The following is a 20251-nucleotide window of genomic DNA, read 5'->3' as shown; positions in this document are numbered from 1 at the left end:
GGAATTTTAAGTTAGGAAACATAGGGCAGGGAAGGGCAGGGGGTGAGAAGAGCAGGTAGGGGTGGGGTTGGGGGTGGGGGTGAGTCCATATGAGGCTGTGGGAGGGGTGCGCAGGGTCAGATACTCCCATCATATGTCTCAGTGTGGAAGCACTGTGCCTGGAATGGAAACCAGCTCTTCACACTGCCTCTGGGATTGGGGGGAAACCAGAGAGAAATCCCCCCTGGGAAGGACTAGAAGGTGTCTGCTGTTCTTGTCCCAGTGCTCTTGAACATGACTGCTGACTGAGTGTGTTATGCACTTTATTTCCAGGGTTTCTGAGAAATAGGGAGATACTCCGTGTAAGGAAGCCAGTGTTAGTAGCTTTTTGCCTTTGGTTGGGGGAGCCAGAAGCCATGCCATTGAAAGGGCAGTAGAATGAGTTTGTCTTGAGTGTCATTTGGCAAACACCAAGTGAAGACTGGACTTTTGGCTGTGGTAATGAAACCTAGGGTGACATAGATACAAGGGCAGTTGGGAGGGGAAATTGTTGGTCTTTGACAGCACTTCTAGGAGCTTTGTGTTGCATTAAACTGGGACAGTCTACCCACATGCGCATTCAAAATATACCCCCTGATATGGATTGAGTTTACCCGCCATGTCACCCAGAAAGAGGTGCTGTAAATAAAGACCCAATAACCATGGTTATAACGCCATTTGGGAATACATGTTGTTATGTTAAAGACAGGGATTGTATGAGCGTCTTGAGTCAACCCCACACCTTCTCCAGGGGAGAAAGATATGGCAGTCAGCTTCTGTAAAGATTTACAATCTTGGAAACCCTATGGGGCATTTCTACTCTGTCCTGTTGCATCCCTGTGAGTCAGAATCTTCTGGACAGAAGTGTTTTTTTTTTTCTGGGGGGTGTCTTAAGTCCAATCACTTTTGAAATATAAAGGAGGTGACCGAGCAAGCAAGTAATCACAAGTGGAGAATGATAGTCGCCATGCCACAGGAGACCTCCAAGGAAACAAGAAACAGAAGTTGAAGAAGGACAAGGACCTTCCCCCATAGCAAACAAAGAGCTAAAGCTTTCCCCTAGAGCCAACACCTGAATTCAGATTTCTAGGCTCCTTAAAAAAAAAAAAGCTATGAGAAAATTCTATTTGTTAAAGCTTCCCCTTGTGGTATATCTGTTATAACAGCACTGGATAACTATGACACTCCTTAATGAGTGATAAAATGCTTTGACCTTGACTAGTAACACAAATGTTAGCAGTGCAAACCCACCCAGTGGCACTGCAGAAGAAAGACCTGGCAATCTGTTTCCTTAAAATTGATAGCCAAGGAAACCCTATAGGGCAGTTGTACATGAGGTTGCATTTGGTTGGAATTGACTTGACGGCAAGAAGTTATTGAAAAATATTACTTAGTTCTTCCTTCTAAGTAGTATTTCTTCTCATTTGGTTTTCTTTGTCCTAGAGCACTGTGTATTCATACAAACCCTGGAGAAAACAAAAAATTCTCAGGTGGGTGGGTGGTATTTTGTGGTGTCAAAGTAATCCTAGTAATCAGTGCTATCCTTTAATGACCCAATATGTGCAGTCACTTTGCCAGGTGCTTCTCTCATGCCTTGCACACAATGCACCCTCCCTAGAAGACAGGGCTTATCAACCACCCTTCCCAGAAGAAGAACCTGGAGCTCAGAGTGTTTGGTAATGTGTTTGAGTTTGCAAGTCTAGTACATGAGCAAGCTACATCAGACCCGTGGTTTGAATCCATCTGGAGCCCACACTGTTCCACCACTCCTCCCAGCCAGAGGCTTACCGTGTGTCTCTTAATTCACTGTTCTTCTCTCCACTACAAAATGTTTCTCAGGTAAGAAAATGAATAATGCTGAGCCCAGAGCATTGAGTTGGACTGTATAGCCAGAGCTATGTGAATACTAAAATAAGTGAGACGTATGAATAAGGAAAAGGAAAAGATAATATTCAGTGACAATACAATCACTGACATATACAAGACAGATAACCTGAAAAGATTGGAGCTCATAAAATCATCCTGGAGAACCCCTGCCTGTAGAAAGTAGATGTATCAGAACCAACGTTACATGAGCCTCTGGGTGTGGCTGAAGGAGAGAAGGATGAGATCAGCTTGGTTTTCTGACAGCCCACTACCCGTGTTGGGCTTCTTGTCTTTGGCAGCAGGTTCTCCATTTATGCCACTCTTCACTACTGTGCAGGGAACCAATCTCTGCAAGATTTCCAATAGCAAATTTGCTCGAGTTTTCAAGGATGTGGCATTTCTCAGGAAGCCTTTAATCAAAGAGGAGCCAAGAAGAGGATCCCAGTGAATGAAAACAGAGAGGAAAAACACACCAGAATTTAGGGATTACACGAAGAATTGCAGGGCTTGCTGTGAGACTTAGAGAGCCCCCAGTAATGCCCTTACTTATTCTTCTGGCTTTTCAGGGACCTTAGACATTGGCCTAAGGACACCCTCTAAATCGGTAAAGGAAGGACACTCAGCCTCTGAGAGATATCTACGTGATGACCCTGAATGAAGATGATGGGCGGCCTCTCAAGAAGAGTGATGTCCTCTATTGTCCTGGCGTTGCAGTTGGCCCTGAGAGATCTTAGACAGTCCTGGCTGGATATGACTCATCCTGACGTCCAAATCAGAGGTCCCAGGTCAGTGAAGACCTTGATATGAGAGGACCAGCCTTGAATTCAGCAGGGCATAGATATCAGGACTGGTCAGGTTCAAGATGAAGACTGAATGAGGAAGGAGGGAACCACCCAACCCTGATGGAGGAGTTCATACAAAATATCCCCTGTCCACCCTGGGAGGCCCAGGGCAGAGTTGTCAGGATGAGGGGTCCCCTCGATTCTGCCTGGAGGGTATCAGGTCTTGTGGGCATACCCCAGCTCCACAGAGGGAGGAGACTCAGGCCCTCAAAGAAGGCAAGGTGAGGATCTTAAGTGTTATGAGTGGGAACCCCATCAACAGAAGGAGCAGAAGAAAGCATTGCCTCTGTTCTTAGTCCTGGGAAGGCTCCGGGAGAGCTCTCTAACAGAGATGCCCATTGTTTCTTGCAGAGTGGTCTCAGGGAGGAAGGGTCCGGTTTAAAGGGGCGGCCCCAATTCTGCAGAGGGAGGAGTCTTGTCCCTAACTGGAGCTAGGTTTGGACCCTGAGTGTTTATGGGGCGATCTACCGTCTAAAAAGGATATGCCAGGAGTCGTGAAACAGCCTGCAATCCTGTGAGGCCTCTGGAATCTGTGTCGTGAGGCACACCTTGACCTGTCCCTCTAGGGTCTCGGCGTGGTGAGAATCTTGTTCTGAGCCTGTGGTCAGGTCTTCACAGACGGGACTCCCAGGATCTGACAGGTATCAAGGTGGGAATCCTGCGTGAGCACTAAGGGACCACTCACTCCAGAACACCGGAATTCGAAGGATCCTGAACTTGGTGTCAACCCTCGGGGCCGCCGGCCCCCACCGCAAATGTCTTGAATCTTGGAGGCCCTCCCTATAGCCTTGTAGAGATGTGACATGTCCAGCCTTTCATCTATGAAGTACTAGGAAGTTGCAGATTCTGGTTTGGGGGGCTGTGAGCTTTCCTCAGCAGAAGAGGGTAGAGTCTGAGGACTGATCAGGAGTCAAGGTGAGGACCCTGAATGTGGACTGTGCTGACCAATTAACCCCAGAAAATCAGGGTCCTAAGAGTGCCACCGGTGCTGTTGGCCCTCGGACACCCCCCTCTAATGGCCTTGGCCCTCGGAGCCCCCCGCCATAGCCTTGGCCGGAAGTGACGGATGGGCATGCGCCGACTTCCATCCAGGAAGCGCCGGGAAGGCGAGGCGTCTGGTCTGACCGGGTTGAGGCTTTCATCATCGGAGGAGGGTGGAATCTTGGGACTGGTCAGGAGTCCAGGTGAGGATCCTGAATGTGGAATAAGGGACCCCTTCCCCAGAACAGAGGAGGTCCCACAAAGTCCCGCCCCTACCACCAGCCTCAAGGCCACCAGGCTGACTTCGGCCTGTAAAGTCTAAGGATGGACAGGCCTTGGTCCAAGAAAGGACCCAAGTTCCGAAGAGGGAGGAGACCTAGACCCTAACTGCAGGCCAGGCGAGGACTCTTAGTGCTAATGAGGAGGCTTCTCCTTAAAAGAGGGGCCGCCCACAGCCCAAGCTTGCTCAAAGCTCTGGGAGCCCCTGGGCAGGGGTAGCCAGATGTGTAGCACCCTGACTTCCTTCTAGGGAGGTGAGGGCCTTAGTCTGAGCCATCAATCCCACCCCTGCTTTTGGGCGGACTTAAGTTAGTAGAGGGAGGAACCCCAACCCACGAAGAAATTCAGAAACCTGAATGAGGAATGAAGGGATCACCAATTGAGAACTCTGGGGTCAGGCAACCCCCGCCGCCCTGGCCAGGACTAGGATTCCCAAAACAGCCTGCAAAGGATGTGGCTCACTCGGATTTTCAACTCTGAGTTCTCAGGAAGGTGTGGCCATTGGTCTGAGGGATGTGGCCTCATGACAGCAGAGGGTGGGGTCCCAGGAATGGTACAGAGTGAAGGGAAGATATGATTGAGGTACTGGGAACACTCAACCCGAAATGGGGAGGATTGCAGTGGGCTCTCCTAATGCCATTAGCCCTGGAAGCCCAGGCCAAATCTGGAAAGTTCCAGGGACTCTAGACTTCTGCCTCGAGTATCTCAGGGAGATGAGCGCCTTTGTTTAAGCCCCAATTCAGGAGATGGAGGGATCCCAGAAACTGGTGGGAGTCAAGGTAAAAATCCTTTAGAAGGCAATAGGAAATTAACCCGTCTTCTCCCTTCCCCCAAGGAGAGGAGGAGGCAGAAAAGCCTCCCGCTGCTGTTGGCCCAGGGCAGCCACGGGCAGAGGTATCAGGCTGAGGTGCCCCTGGTTTGTTCCTACGGACAGATGGTCTCAGGGACATGAAGTCCTTGGAGTAACGGAGAGGCTTATTCAGGAGAGGAAATCCTGGTGGTGTAATGGTTAAGTACTATGGCTGCTAACCCAGAGGTGGGCAGTTCAAATCCACCAGGCGCTTCTTGGAAACTCCATGGGGCAGTTCTACTGTGTCCTATAGGGTTGCTATGAGTTGGAATCGACTTGACAGTAATGGGTACCAACAGGGTATTCTGCAGAGGCAAGAGACATGGTGTCTAATGGGAGTCAAGGTGAGGATACTGAGTTCTGATGAGGTGACTCCTCCCAGAAGAAAGGGGGAAACATTGAGCCCCAACACTGCCTTTGGACCTGGAGAACCTGGGTATGGTTATTTAGTGAGTTGTAGTCACTAACTCCCAGGGCATGTCGGGGAGGTGAGGGACCTGGTAAAAGGGGGCAGCCATGGTGAAGACCCTGGTGGAGGACTGGGATCTCCAGGGAACCCCAGACAGAACAGGCCCCGGTGTGCTGTCATCATTGAGACACCCTGCCAGGAGTGGTGGCTGACCTGCTCCTTCAGTTTCTGCTTGTGGGTCCCAGAGGGATTTGAGGTTTCAGGGTCAGAGTAGTAGAGGTGAGGTGCCCTGGCCTTGCTGGCGAATGATATGATGGCCCTACGAGTGACATTAGAAGAATCCCTAATACCCCAGCACAGATAGTCCCTAGAATCAGCCCCTGCTGTCACTCCAATAAGCCCCAAGCAGGGCTGGCAATCTACAACCTAATCCTTCCTCTAATTTCCTCTACAGGGTCCTGACTGGGACAACTGGAGCTTTGTGAGGTTCTACAGCAGTGTCCTCAAGAATCCTGCAGAGGCATCGGTTGTGAAAGCCAGGAGGCATCTCTCTGCTACAGGGCACACATCCTCTCAGCCTTCCTCCTCCTTTGGGCCCGCATCACCTGCCCTCCTTCTACACTCCGGCCTGCTATCCTTGAGCAGTCATCATGCCTCGAGGTCATAAGAGTAAGCTCCGTGCCCGTGAGAAACGTCGCCAGGCCCATGGAGGCACCCACAGTGTCAACAATGCTCAGGCCACTGCAGCAGAGGAGGAGAGGTCCCCGTCCTCTTCCTCTCCTTCTTTTGGGGGGCCTCCCCAGAGCTTCCCTGCTGTTCGCACTCCCCAGGGGTCTCAGAGAGGCCCATCCACCACCACTGCTGCTGCAGGTACTTCGGGCAGAAGAGCTCCTAGAGGGGCCGAGGGCCAAGATGAGGGAGGTCCCTCTTCTGCCCGAGCCCCCAATGAGAGGTCACGTAGAGACCCTCTAACCAGGAGGGTGATCATGTTGTCGCAGTTTCTGCTGTCCAAGTATGAGATGCAAGAGCGCATTACCAAGGGAAAAATGATGAAGATCATCAACAAAAGGTACAAGGAGCACTTCCCTGAGATCCTGAGGAGAGCCTCTGAGTACATAGAGCTGGTCTTTGGCCTTGACGTGAAGGAAGTGGATTCCAAAGGTCAATCCTATACCCTTGTCAGCAAGTTGGAGATCACCGAGGAAGAGAATCTGAGTGGTGGCAGGGGGTTTCCCAAGACTGGGCTCCTGATGCCTCTCCTGGCCATGATCTCCATGAATGGCAACCGGGCCACTGAGGAGGAGATGTGGGAATTCCTGAATGTGTTTGGGATGTACGATGGGAAGACGCACTTCATCTTTGGGGAGCCCCGGAAGCTCCTTACCAAAGATTTGGTGCAGGCAAAGTACCTGGAGTACAGGCAGGTGCCCAACAGTGATCCTCCATGCTACGAATTCCTGTGGGGTCCCAGAGCCCAAGCTGAAGCCAGCAAGACAAAAGTCCTGGAGTTTTCGGACAAGGTCCAGGATACCAACTCCGGTGCCTTCCAAGCTCTGTATAAAGAAGCTTGGGGAGATGAGGAAGAGACAGCCACAGGAGGAGAATGGGCTGGGGCTTGTCCTGAGGCCAGGGCCGGGTCTAGTGACAGGGAGAGTGCAGCTGGTCCTCCCATCCTTAGTGAAGTCTGATGCAGATTTTTCACTTTCTAGTTGCAAATGGCTGTTAACCTTCTAAATAGTGCAGGCAACATGGGGCTGGAGGGGGCACATGTATGTCTTCTTGTATTCCTGTTATAGTTGAGTGACTTGTAGATTTAGCTTGTTTTTTTTTGTATTTTTCAAATGTTCCTTTTAATTGAAGATTTATTAAGATTCAGAATCTAAATTCACCTCATGCATTTATAGTTGTCTTTCAGATTTAGGAGGAAGAGTTTTGTGTTGGGTAAAACAAATTGAAAATCTTTGAATCTTTTCTTATGAATCCAGAACTAGTTAACATGGTATCGGAATAGGGATGTTCTTGGAAATATTAAAGATATCCACAAGAGTTAGTTGGGATCACAAGGTAGAGGCAGAAGACCATAAAAGTTAGTCAATTCTTGGTTTCCCTTATTCCATTTGGTAAAAGTAGAACATTCACGTGCTTGGATTTGTTTAGCTTATTTAAGGATGTGGGAGAAAATAAATTGTGATGATTTGACCTCTTGTTCCCTGCCTCTTATTTTCCCCAAACAGTAATTGAGCGTCTGCCCTTTGGAAGGCTTCATGCTAGTAATGGGGCCCTTTAAGCAAAGGTGTGGCAGCATGTGTTTAGATTTTAGAGTCTAACAGCAGGTATGAAATGAGGTTGAGATACTCTCCAAGACCTTAGGACTGTTACAAAAGGAGTGAGCACTTCAGGGTTCCCTCTAGCGTAAATACCCCAAGGAAGGGCAATTTGGGGCGTTGGGAAACTCTGATCTCTCAGTCTGGGCTGGGGGAATTTTAAGTTAGGAAACATAGGGCAGGGAAGGGCAGGGGGTGAGAAGAGCAGGTAGGGGTGGGGTTGGGGGTGGGGGTGAGTCCATATGAGGCTGTGGGAGGGGTGCGCAGGGTCAGATACTCCCATCATATGTCTCAGTGTGGAAGCACTGTGCCTGGAATGGAAACCAGCTCTTCACACTGGCCCTGGGATTGGGGGGAAACCAGAGAGAAATCCCCCCTGGGAAGGACTAGAAGGTGTCTGCTGTTCTTGTCCCAGTGCTCTTGAACATGACTGCTGACTGAGTGTGTTATGCACTTTATTTCCAGGGTTTCTGAGAAATAGGGAGATACTCCGTGTAAGGAGGCCAGTGTTAGTAGCTTTTTGCCTTTGGTTGGGGGAGCCAGAAGCCATGCCATTGAAAGGGCAGTAGAATGAGTTTGTCTTGAGTGTCATTTGGCAAACACCAAGTGAAGACTGGACTTTTGGCTGTGGTAATGAAACCTAGGGTGACATAGATACAAGGGCAGTTGGGAGGGGAAATTGTTGGTCTTTGACAGCACTTCTAGGAGCTTTGTGTTGCATTAAACTGGGACAGTCTACCCACATGCGCATTCAAAATATACCCCCTGATATGGATTGAGTTTACCCGCCATGTCACCCAGAAAGAGGTGCTGTAAATAAAGACCCAATAACCATGGTTATAACGCCATTTGGGAATACATGTTGTTATGTTAAAGACAGGGATTGTATGAGCGTCTTGAGTCAACCCCACACCTTCTCCAGGGGAGAAAGATATGGCAGTCAGCTTCTGTAAAGATTTACAATCTTGGAAACCCTATGGGGCATTTCTACTCTGTCCTGTTGCATCCCTGTGAGTCAGAATCTTCTGGACAGAAGTGTTTTTTTTTTCCTGGGGGGTGTCTTAAGTCCAATCACTTTTGAAATATAAAGGAGGTGATTGAGCAAGCAAGTAATCACAAGTGGAGAATGATAGTTGCCATGTCACATGAGGCCTCCAAGGAAACAAGAAACAGAAGCTGAAGAAGGACAAGGACCTTCCCCCATAGCAAACAAAGAGCTAAAGCTTTCCCCTAGAGCCAACACCTGAATTCAGATTTTTAGGCTCCTAAACTGTGAGAAATTTCTATTTGTTAAAGCTTCCCCTTGTGGTATATCTGTTATAACAGCACTAGTTAACTATGACACTCCTTAATGAGTGATAAAATGCTTTGACCTTGACTAGTAACATAAATGTTGGCAGTGCAAACCCACCCAGTGGCACTGCAGAAGAAAGACCTGGCAATCTGTTTCTTTAAAATTTATAGCCAAGGAAACCTTATAGGGCAGTTGTACATGGGGTTGCATTTATTTGGACATGGGATAACAAGGTCAGAGATATCACACTGAGGTGCCACCTCATTTTCTCCAGAGGGTGGGTCATCTCAATGCCATGAAGTTCTTGGAGTAATGGGGAGGCCTACTCAGCAGAGGCAGGAGACTGGGTCCCTAAGAGGAATCAAGGTGAGGACACTCAGTTAAGACGTAATGACTCCTCCCAGAAATAAGGGGAACCATAAAGCCCCACCCCTGCTTTCAAACCTGGGGATCTGACATGCTGACTAAGTGAGCGGCAGTTACTTCTTCCAGGGCATCTCAGGGAGGTGAGGGATCTGGTCACCCAAGGTGAGGACCCTGGTGGAGGACTGAGGCCTCTAAGGAATCCCAGAAAGAACGGGCCCTGCTGTGCTGTCATCACAAGACACCCTGCCAGGAGTGGTGGCTGAGCTATTCCTTCGGTTCCTCCTTGTGGGTTCCACAGGGATTTGAGGTGTCAAGTTCAGAGTAGCAGAGGGGAGTGGCCCTGGCCCTGCCAGCAGGTGAAATGATGGCCCTAAGCGTGAACTTGGGAGAACCCCAAATAACCCAGTGCAGAGTCCTTAGTGTCAGCTCCTGCTGTCACCACATTGAACCCCAAGCAGGGCTGGCAATCTACAACCTAATCCTTCCCCTAATTTCCTTCACAGGGTCCTGACCAGGACAGTAGGAGCCTTGTGTGGTCCTAGAGAAGTGCCCTCCAAGAATCCTGTAAAGGTGGCCTTTGTTAAAGCCAAGGAGGCATCTCTCTGCTGCAGGGGTGCACACCCTCTCAGCCACATCTGAAAAATCAGCCATTGGTAACCCTGTGGAGCACAGTTGTTCCCTGGCACACAAGGGGTCTCCATGAGTAGGAATCAACTCAACAGTAACTGGTAAGGTTGTGAACTGCCTTTGTTTCTGTTAAGGGTCACATCCCCCTCTTATACCCATCACTTCATCTCTCCTTTTAGTTTCAGAGGAAGAGACAACCAGGAACCTTTCTGGCTCCTGAAATTTCTTGGTCTTATGAACTCGTCTTTCCTTTCAGAAGTTTATGTTGCTTTCTTCATCAGCAACTTTCCCTTTGCAGTCAATACGCTCAAATATCATGAGATCTATCTGGTACATTTTTTACACCTGTGCATAAATGGCCACACTGATTACCCTCCCTGTTGTCCAAGCCTTGGGAAGTCCCTTCCCATACTGACCCTGGGCTTGGGCATAGTGCTTGCTTTACTCAGTGGGATAACAGCAAACATGACACAAGTAGACACTTGAAAAGAGATAACTTGTGACCGCCACCATGTGAACAAACGCTGGGTAGCCTGCAGGATGGTGAGAGCTAAATGGCCTAGATACCTCCTTCGCCCCTGCCAACAGAAAGACAGGCAGCCAAGCAAGAGACATGTGAGTGAGGCCACGGACCATCAGCTGACCACAGACTCAGGAGTGACCCCAGACAACACTACATGGTGCAGAGATGTGCCATCCCAACTGAAACCACAGACTGATGAACAAATAAATGGCTGTTGTTTGGAGCCACTAAATTTTGGCATGGTTTCTTGTATGACATAAATCTTTACTTCACTATATAATGCCTCTAACTTCTGCCTTAGTTATTTACTTCCATTCATTGCCAAATCTTTTATTTCCTGTCAAATACTCACTTATTTAATGCATAATTATACAAGCATAGTATGCGATAGGGACTGCGATAAACAATAATGCGTAGAATAGGAAGCAATAACAGTCAAGGAACTATCATTATGGAACAAAGAAAATGATGATGGCTAAAATTTATTGAGTGTTTTCTGTGTACCATCTCCCATGTTAATCTTTGAGCATACATTAGTTCATACATGGATTTTATTATTGACCTCATTTTACAGGTTCAGAAATGGAGATTCAGAGAATGTTAAGATATTTGCTTAAAAAAAAAATTTTTTTTTTAAGTGATGGAATTCAGATCTTTTTCTAGTGCTTGTGCTCTTAACCATTATACTTTAGTTTAAGAACAGATATAAAGAAACCTAGGAATTGAGTCTTAGGTCAATTAGATAGTAAATTCTGAGTCAATGAAGAGAGTACAAATGTTCTTTCTTTATCTTTAAGGGTCCGTCTAGCTACCCTTTTACTACGATCCAAAATAAAAAGTCTTTAACGAGAGTCCAGTGCTGCATCTGTTTGTTGAAATATCTCAATTGATATTCCATCAATTCCTGAAGGCTTGTTTTTCGCCAATGCCTTCAGAGCAGCTTGGACTTCTTCCTTCAGTACCATCGGTTCCTGATCATATGCCACCTCTTGAAATGGTTGAATATGGACTAATTCTTTTTGGTATAATGACTCTGTGTATTCCTTCCATCTTCTTTTGATGCTTCCTGTGTCATTTAATATTTTCCCCATGGAATCCTTCACTATTGCAACTCGAGGCTTGAATTTTTTCTTCAGTTCTTTCAGCTTGAGAAATGCCGAGCATGTTCTTCCCTTTTGGTCTTCCATCTCCAGCTCTTTGCACATGTCATTATAATACTTTACTTTGTCTTCTCGAGAGGCCCTTTGAAATCTTCTGTTCAGTTCTTTTAGTTCATCAATTCTTCCTTTTGCTTTAGCTGCTCGACCCTCAAGAGCAAGTTTCAGAGTCTCCTCTGACATCCATCTTGGTCTTTTCTTTCTTTCCTGTCTTTTCAAGTGACCTCTTGCTTTCTTCATGGATGATATCCTTGATGTCATTCCACAACTCGTCTGGTCTTCGGTTACTAGTGTTCAATGCATCAAATCTGTTCTTCAGATGGTCTCTAAATTCTGGTGGGATATACTCAAGGTCATATTTTGGCTCTCGTGGACTTGCTCTGATTTTCTTCATTTTCAGCTTGAACTTGCACATGAGCAATTGATGGTCTGTTCCACAGTCGGCCCCTGGCCTTGTTCTGACTGATGATATTGAGCTTTTCCATCGTCTCTTTCCACAGGTGTACACACTTTGATTTCTGTGTGCTCCATCTGGTGAGGTCCATGTGTATAAAAAAAAAATAGTCGCTGTTTATGTTGGTGAAAGAAGGTACTTGCAATGACGAAGTCGTTAGTCTTGCAAAATTCTATCATTCGATCTCCGGCATTGTTTCTATCACCAAGGCCGTATTTTCCAACTACTGATCCTTCTTCGTTTCCAACTTTTGCATTCCAATCACCAGTAATTATCAATGCATCTTGATTGCATGTTCGATCAATTTCAGACTGCAGCAGCTGATAAAAATCTTCTATTTCTTCATCTCTGGCCCTAGTCGTTGGTGTGTAAATTTGAATAATATTTGTATTAACTGGTCTTCCTTGTAGGCGTATGGATATTATCCTATCACTGACAGCGTTGTACTTCAGGATAGATCTTGAAACGTTCTTTTTGACGATGAATGCAACACCATTCCTCTTCAAGTTGTCATTCCCAGCATGGTAGACTATATGATTGTCCGATTCGAAATGGCCAATACCAGTCCATTTCAGCTCACTAATGCCTAGGATATCAGTGTTTATGCATTCCATTTCATTTTTGACGATTTCCAATTTTCCTAGATTCATACTTCGTACATTCCAGGTTCCAATTTTTTAATGGATGTTTGCAGCTGTTTCTTCTCATTTTGAGTCATGCCACATCAGCAAACGAAGGTCCCAAAAGCTTTACTCCATCCACATCATTAAGGTCGACTCTACTTTGAGGAGGCAGCTCTTCCCCAGTCATCTTTTGAGTGCCTTCCAACCTGGGGGGCTCATCTTCCAGCACTATTTCAGACAATGTTCCGCTGCTATTCTTAAGGTTTTCACTGGCTAATGCTTTTCAGAAGGAGACTGCCGCGTCTTTCTTCCTAGTCTGCAGCGCTGGAGGTGCTCTCTTGTCTATGCCAAGAAATAGGGAAGACAGCTTCCTGGCCAACTGACTGGATGAGATCTATATTTATGCCTATTCCCAAGAAAGGTGATCCAACTGAATGTGGAAATTATAGAACAATATCATTAATAGCACACGCAAGCAAAATTTTGCTGAAGGTCATTCAAAAACGGCTGTAGCAGTATATCGACAGGGAACTGCCAGAAATTCAGGCCGGTTTCAGAAGAGGACGTGGAACCAGGGATATCATTCCTGATGTCAGATGGATCCTGGCTGAAAGCAGAGAATACCAGAAGGATGTTTACCTGTGTTTTATTGACTATGCAAAGGCATTCGACTGTGTGGATCCTAACAAACTATGCATAACACTGCGAAGAATGGGAATTCCAGAACACTTAATTGTGCTCGTGAGGAGTCTTTACATAGATCAAGAGGCAGTTGTTCAGACAGAAAAAGGAGATACTGATGGGTTTAAAGTCAGGAAAGGTGTGCGTCAGGGTTGTATTCTTTCACCATACCTATTTAATCCGTATGGTGAACAAATAATATGAGAAGCTGGACTATATGAAGAAGAACAGGGCATCAGGATTGGAGGAAGACTCATTAATAATCTGCATTATGCAGATGACACAACCTTGCTTGCTGAAAGTGAAGAGGACTTGAAGCACTTACTAATGAAGATCAAAGACCACAGCCTTCAGTATGGATTGCACCTCAACATAAAGAAAACAAAAATCCTCACAACTGGACCAATGAGCAACATCATGATAAACGAAGAAAAGATGGAAGTTGTCAAGGATTTCATTTTACTTGTATCCACAATCAACAGCCATGGAAGCAGCAGTCAAAAAATCAAAAGATGCATTGCATTGGGTAAATCTGCTGCAAAGGACCTCTTTAAAGCGTAGAAGAGCAAAGACATCACCCTGAAGACTAATGTGCGCCTGACCCAAGCCATGGTATTTTCAATCACATCATATGCATGTGAAAGCTGGACAATGAATAAGGAAGACCGAAGAAGAGTTGTCGCCTTTGAATTATGGTGTTGGCGAAGAATGCTGAATATACCATGCACTGCCAAAAGAGCAAACAAATCTGTCTTGGAAGAAGTATAGCCAGAATGCTCCTTAGAGGCAATGATGGCGCGACTGCGTCTTACATACTTTGGACATGTTGTCAGGAGGGATCAGTCCCTGGAGAAGGACATCATGCTTGGCAGAGTGCAGGGTCAGCGGAAAAGAGGGAGACCCTCAACGAGGTGGATTCATACAGTGGCTGCAACAATGAGCTGAAGCATAACAACGATTGTGAGGATGGCTCAGGACCGGGCCGTGTTTCGTTCTGTTGTGCATAGGGTCGCTATGAGTCAGAACTGACTTGACGGCACCTAACAACAAGAACAACTTGAGTCCAGTTCCTTGCCACTTACACTTTACTTACTAACTTGTTCATTAGTATGTGTCTTCCTCTATGGGGAAACTAAACTTTTTTTTTTTTAATTGTACTTTAGATGAAGGTTTACAGAGCAAACAAGTTTCTTAAACAATACCCATATTGTTTGTGACATTGGTTGCCAACTCCACGATATTTTAACACTTTCCGCTTCTCGACCTTGGTTTCCCTATTACCAGTTTTCCTGTCCTTTCCTGCCTTCTTGTCCTCGCCGCTGGGCTGGTGTGCCCATTTAGACTCGTTTGGTTTTATGGGCCTGCCTAATCTTTGCCTGAATCTCATGAGTGACTTCAGCACTGAGATGTAAGGGTGTCCAGGGGCCATACGCTTGGGGTTTCTCCAGTCTCGGTCAGATGCTAAGTGTGGTCTTTTTTTTTTTATTATTATTGTGAGTTAGAATTTTGTTCTACATTTCTCTCCATTTCTGTCCAGGGCCCTCTACTGTGATCCCTGTTAGAGCAGTCAGTGGTGGTAGCCAGGCTCCATCTAGTTGTGCTGGACTCAGTCTGCTAGAGGCTGTGGTACCTGTGGTCGATTAGTTCTTTGGACTAATCTTTCCCTTGTGTCTTTGGTTTTCTTCATTTTCCCTTTCTCCAGATGGGTTGGGAGTAGTGGAGTATCTTAGATGGCCACTCGCAATTTTTAAGCTGCAGATGCTACTCACTATAGTAGAATGTAGAACATTTTCTTTATAAAGTATGTTATGCCAAATGAGCTAGATGTTCCCCAATACCATGGCCCCATAGCACTCAGCTCAGTAATTTGGTCCCTCGTGGACTTTGGATGTGTCTATGGAGCTTCCATGACCTTGTAACTGAACGAGGGTTCTTGTCCACTCCTATTAGCCAATCGAAATAAGATGGACGCCACATGACCAGTTGCAAGGGAAACAGAAAGTGGAAATTTATCGTCTGCACAGACAAGGAGCAACGCAGGGTCTATCAACCCTAAGGGCACGTGCTCAATGACTGAGGTGGTTGGAGAGCTTTTTGTTTCCAGTGGCGTCTGGGGGTTGGATTTGGTGCCTGGAACTCTCTGCCCTTCGCCTTCCCGCGTCCACATTTGGGGGTCCAGATGTTGAATCATGTCAGTGATGTTCACGTCCAAGGACAGAGTGAGGACACAGCTCCTCAGGTCCTGCGCATGTGCCAAAATCTTGTTTCGCGCATGCACAGGATTCTGGCACCAAATTCAAACTGTGGTTAGGGCCGCAGTGTGGTCGGGCCAAACTGCGTTTAGAAGCTGTGGCTAGGAGGGCTGCGAGGGGGGCGGAGAACCGCGGCAGGGTGGGGGGGAAGTCTCGGCTGGAACTTCTACCTTACCTTGGATAAGTTGTGCTGGCTTCCCCAGTATTGTGTACTTTCTTACCCTCACCAAAGTCACCAGTAGGATACAAAAACTCTTAACAGTAGTTATCGTAGAATAAGAGGATATTCTATTTAAACAGTTTTTAATTCTTTGAATATTCGTATCATGTGCATGTATTAGTTTTTCAAAATAAATGTTAAACCTAAATTGAAAGTAATATCTTGAAATTCAACAAAATTTTAAGAGATATTATTAAAATAAATGATTTTTTTGTAATAATTATCCTTTCAAAAATGAACACTGGGAAAAGGTAACTGGATCTAAGTCTATCTCAACATGATGTCAACCCAATGAGCAGTTTATTTACTGGGAGAAAAGTTTTGCTGGTTCAAGTCAATCCAGAGGTGCCTCAGAAGAAAGGCCTGGCTGTCTATTTCCAAAAAATCAGCCCTTGAAAATCCTGTGGAGCACACGCCTACCCTGACACACATGGGGCTGCCGTGAGTAGTTATCAACTTGACAGAAAGAGGTTTGGTTTGGTTTTGGATAGACCTCAGGGTCACACTGAGATGATCTAGAATTTGTGGAGAATCAGCAAGGTGGCTTACTCAAAAAATACCTCCTCTAGTGCCTGTTACGCTGAATGTATTTTAAAATGCTTTCCAGGCTTGGAGTCTTCTAAAATAATACAAACCCGGAGGAGATGTTTGCATCTCTGGTGGCATGGGGCCTAAGATAGATGTCTTAGGGAGCACCCAAAAGAATAGACAGAAACTAAAAGGAAAGTAGCAAGATGACCAAGAAATCAGACTTCACTTCATAAAGGATGTTGTTGTGAACTGGGAGTCCCTGGGTGGTGCAAATGGTTAACACTTTACATTGGGCTGCTAATCAAAAGGTTGGAGGTTCCAGTCCAACCAGAAGCACCTCAGGAGAAAGGCCTGGCAATCCATGTCTGAAAAAAAACAGCCATTGGAAACCCTGTGGAGCACAGTTGTTCTCGGCACACGAGGGGTCCCTGTGAGTTGGAATCAACGCAGCAGTAAATAGGTAAGGTTGTGAACTGCCCCCTTACACCCATCACTTCATCTCTCCTTTTAGTTTCAGAGGGATAGATGTCCAGGAACCCTCTGGCTCCTGAAAATTCTTGGTCCTGTGAATTTGTCTACCCTTTCAGAAATTTATGTTGCTTTCTTCATCAGCAACTTTCCCTTTACAGTAAATATGCTCAAATATCATGAAATCTCTCTGCTGCATTTTTTCCACCTGTGCATAAACGGCCACACTGATTACCCTCCCTGTTGTCCAAGCCTTGGGAAGTTCCTTCCCATACTGACTCTGGGCTTGGCCATCATGCTTGTTTTGCTCAATGAGATAATATCAAAGATGACAAAAACAGAGACTTGAAAAGACATATGACACTGGGGTTTGCCTTCTCTTACTTTTCTTGCGATACCTTCTGACCACCACCATGTGAACAAACCCAGGCTAGCCTGCTGGATGGAGAGAGCTAAATGGCCTAGATACCTCCTTTGCCCCTGCCAACAGAAAGACAGCCAGGCAAGAGACATGTGAGTGAGGCCACGGACCATCAGCTGGCCACAAACTCAGGAGTGACCCCAGACAACACCGCATGGTGCAGAGATGTGCCATCCCAACTGAAACCAGAGACTCCTGAACAAATAAATGGCTGTTGTTTTGAGCCACTAAATTTTGCCATGGTTTGTTATTTAACATAAATGTGTATGCAACTATATAACTCCCCTAGCTTCTGCTTAAATTATTTTCTTCCATTCCTTCCCAAATATTTTATTTCCTACCAAATAGTCACTTATCTAACACAATTATATAAGCCCACTCCATGATAGGGACTGTGCTAACCAATAATGCATAAAATAGTAAGCTATAACAGACCTAGGAGCTATCTTTATGGAAGAAAGAAAATGATGATAGCTAAAATTTATTGAGTGTTTTCTATGTACCATCTTCCATGTTAATCTTTGAGCATACATTAGTTCATCCACCAACCCTATTATTGACCCCATTTTACAGATGCAGAAATGGAGGTTCAGAGAACGTTAAGACATTTGCTTTAAGTCACAGTAAGTGATGGAATTCAGATCTTTCTCCAGCGCTTGTGCTCTGAACCATTATACTTTAAGAGATATAAAGAAACCTAGGATTTCAGTCTTAGGTCTGACAGTAATTTCTGCATCAATGAAAAGAATGTAAGTCTCCTTCATCTTTAAGGGTCTATCTAGCTACCCTTTTAGTATGATCCAAAGTAAAAAGTCTTTAAGCTGAGTCCAGTTCCTTGCCACTTACACTGTGCTTCATAGCTTGTGCATTAGTATCTGTCCTCCTCTATTGGGAAACTAAAGCCTTTTTTTATTTTTTATTGTATGTTAGATGAAGGTTTATAGAGCAAACTAGTTTCTTATTAAACAATTAGTACACATATTGTTTTCTGACATTGGTTGCCATTCCCATGACCTGTCAATACTCTTCCCTTCTTGATCTTGGGTTCCCCATTACCAGCTTTCCTGTCCCTTCCTGCCTTCTTGTCCTCACCCCTGGCCTGGTGTGCCCATTTAGACTGTTTTGTTTTATCCACCTGTCTAATCTTTGTCTGAAGGGTGAACCTCAGGAGTGACTTCAGTACAGTAAGGTTGTCCAGAGACCATACTTTCAGGGTTTCTCCAGTTTCTGTCAGACCAATAAATCTGTTTTTTTCTTTTTGTGAGTTAGAATTTTGTTCTACAGTTTTCTCCAGGTACGTCCAGGACTCTCTATGGTGATCCCTGTTAGAGCAGTCAGTGGTGGTAGCCGGGCTCTATCTAGCCGTGCTGGACTCAGTCTGGTAGAGGCTGTGGTAGTTGTGGTCCATTCGTCCTTTGGACTAACCTTTCCCTTTTATCTTTAGTTTTCTTCATTCTCCCTTGCTCTAGATGGGGTGGGACCAGTGGAGTATCTTAAATGTCCACTCACAAGCTTTTAAGACCCCAGACACTACTCACCAAGGTAGATTGTAGAACATTTTCTTTATAAACTATGTTATGCCAGTTGAGCTAGATATTCCCCGAAAGCACGGTCCCCACAGCCCTCAGCCCAATAATTTGGTCCCTTTTGGATTTTGGATGTGTCTATGGAGCTTCTGTGACCTTGCCTTGGAGAAATTGTGCTGGCTTCCCCAGTATTGTGTACTGTCTTATACTTCACCAAAGTTATCACTTATCTATTGTCTATTTAGTGTTTTTCTATCCCCACCCCTTCCCTCCCTCGTAACCATCAAAGATTGTTTCTTTTTCTGTGTAAACCTTTTCGGTACAGGAGTGGACTCATACAATATTTGTTCTTTTGTGATTGACTTATTTCACTCAGCATAATGCCGTCCTGAATCATCCATGTTGTAAGATCCTTCACAGAATCATTGCTGTTCTTTATCATTGTTTAATACTCCATTGTGTGTATGTACCAGTTTGTTTATCCATTCATTGTTCTTTATTGTTGTGTAATACTCCATTGTGTGTATGTAGCACCCTTTGTTTATCCATTCATCTGTTGATGGGCATCTAGGTTGTTTCCATCTTTTTGCTATTGTAAACTGTGCTGCAATGAACACAGGTGTGCATATATCTGTTCATGTAAAGGCTCTTATTTCTCTAGGATATATTCCAAACAGTGAGATTGCTGGATCCTGTGGTAGTTCTATTTCTAGCTTTTTAGGGAAACAACAAATCGATTTCCAACATGGTCGTACCATTTTACATTCCCACCAGCAGTGTGTAAGTGTTCCAGTCTCTCCACAACCTCTCCAGCATATAGTATCTTGTGTTTTCTTGGTTAATGCCAGTCTAGTTCAGGTGAGATGATATGTCATTGTAGTTTTGATTTGCATTTCTCTAATGGCTAATGATTGTGAGCATTTCCTCATCTATCTGTTAGCCACTTGAATGTCTTCTTTGATGAAGTGTGTCTGTTCATATCCTTTGCCCATCTCTTAATTGTATTATTTGTCTTTTGTTGTACAGGTGTTGGATTTTCCTGCAGATTTTAGACATTAGACCTTTGTTGGATTTGTCATAGTCAAAATTTTCGTAGGTTCTTTTTTTTATTCTTTTGGTGAAGTCTTTTGATGAGCATAAGTGTTTAATTTTTAGAAGAGCCCAGTTATCTAGTTTATCTTCTGCTGTTTGTGTGTTGCTAGTTATGGTTTGCATTCTGTTAATGCCATGTATTCGGAAAACTAAATTCTTGAAGATTACCATTGTCTTTTCCTTTGCCAAATCAAGTAACATTTGAAGCTATATGAGTTCATTCTGAATTGTCATGCAGCTCTCCATGGGGAATTGATATTTGAACAGATGCCTGAAACAAATAAGAAAGAAAGCTATATGGATATCCAGGGAATAAGCATTTCTGGAAGGATTGTGGAAGGTAACTACCCTGCCATAGGACCATGTTCTGTGCCTCCAAGGAACACACAGGAGCCATTATCATTGACTGAAGTGAACAAGAGGAGAGGGTTGGGAGATAAGTTTAGA

The 20251-nt window shown here is 45.3% G+C and overlaps 1 protein-coding gene across 1 annotated transcript; it reads left to right on the top strand.

The window, feature by feature from the left end:
* Positions 1 to 6228: 6228 nt before the first annotated feature.
* LOC100674454 (melanoma-associated antigen B17-like) lies at positions 6229 to 7567 on the top strand. The gene has a single exon (XM_003416003.3). The coding sequence runs from the start codon at positions 6232 to 6234 to the stop codon at positions 6931 to 6933; it is 702 nt and encodes a 233-aa protein (XP_003416051.2). The 5' UTR covers positions 6229 to 6231; the 3' UTR covers positions 6934 to 7567.
* Positions 7568 to 20251: the final 12684 nt, after the last annotated feature.

The sequence above is a fragment of the Loxodonta africana genome, chromosome X (assembly GCF_030014295.1).
Source record: "Loxodonta africana isolate mLoxAfr1 chromosome X, mLoxAfr1.hap2, whole genome shotgun sequence".
NCBI lineage: Eukaryota > Metazoa > Chordata > Mammalia > Proboscidea > Elephantidae > Loxodonta > Loxodonta africana.
The sequence above is the reverse complement of the archived record's forward strand: the minus strand, read 5'-3'. Positions and strand labels throughout refer to the sequence as shown.

What these genes read in the sequence shown, in the direction of transcription:
- LOC100674454 (XM_003416003.3), top strand. Translation starts at nt 6,232, where the DNA reads ATGTTGTCGCAGTTTCTGCTGTCCAAGTATGAGATGCAAGAGCGCATT.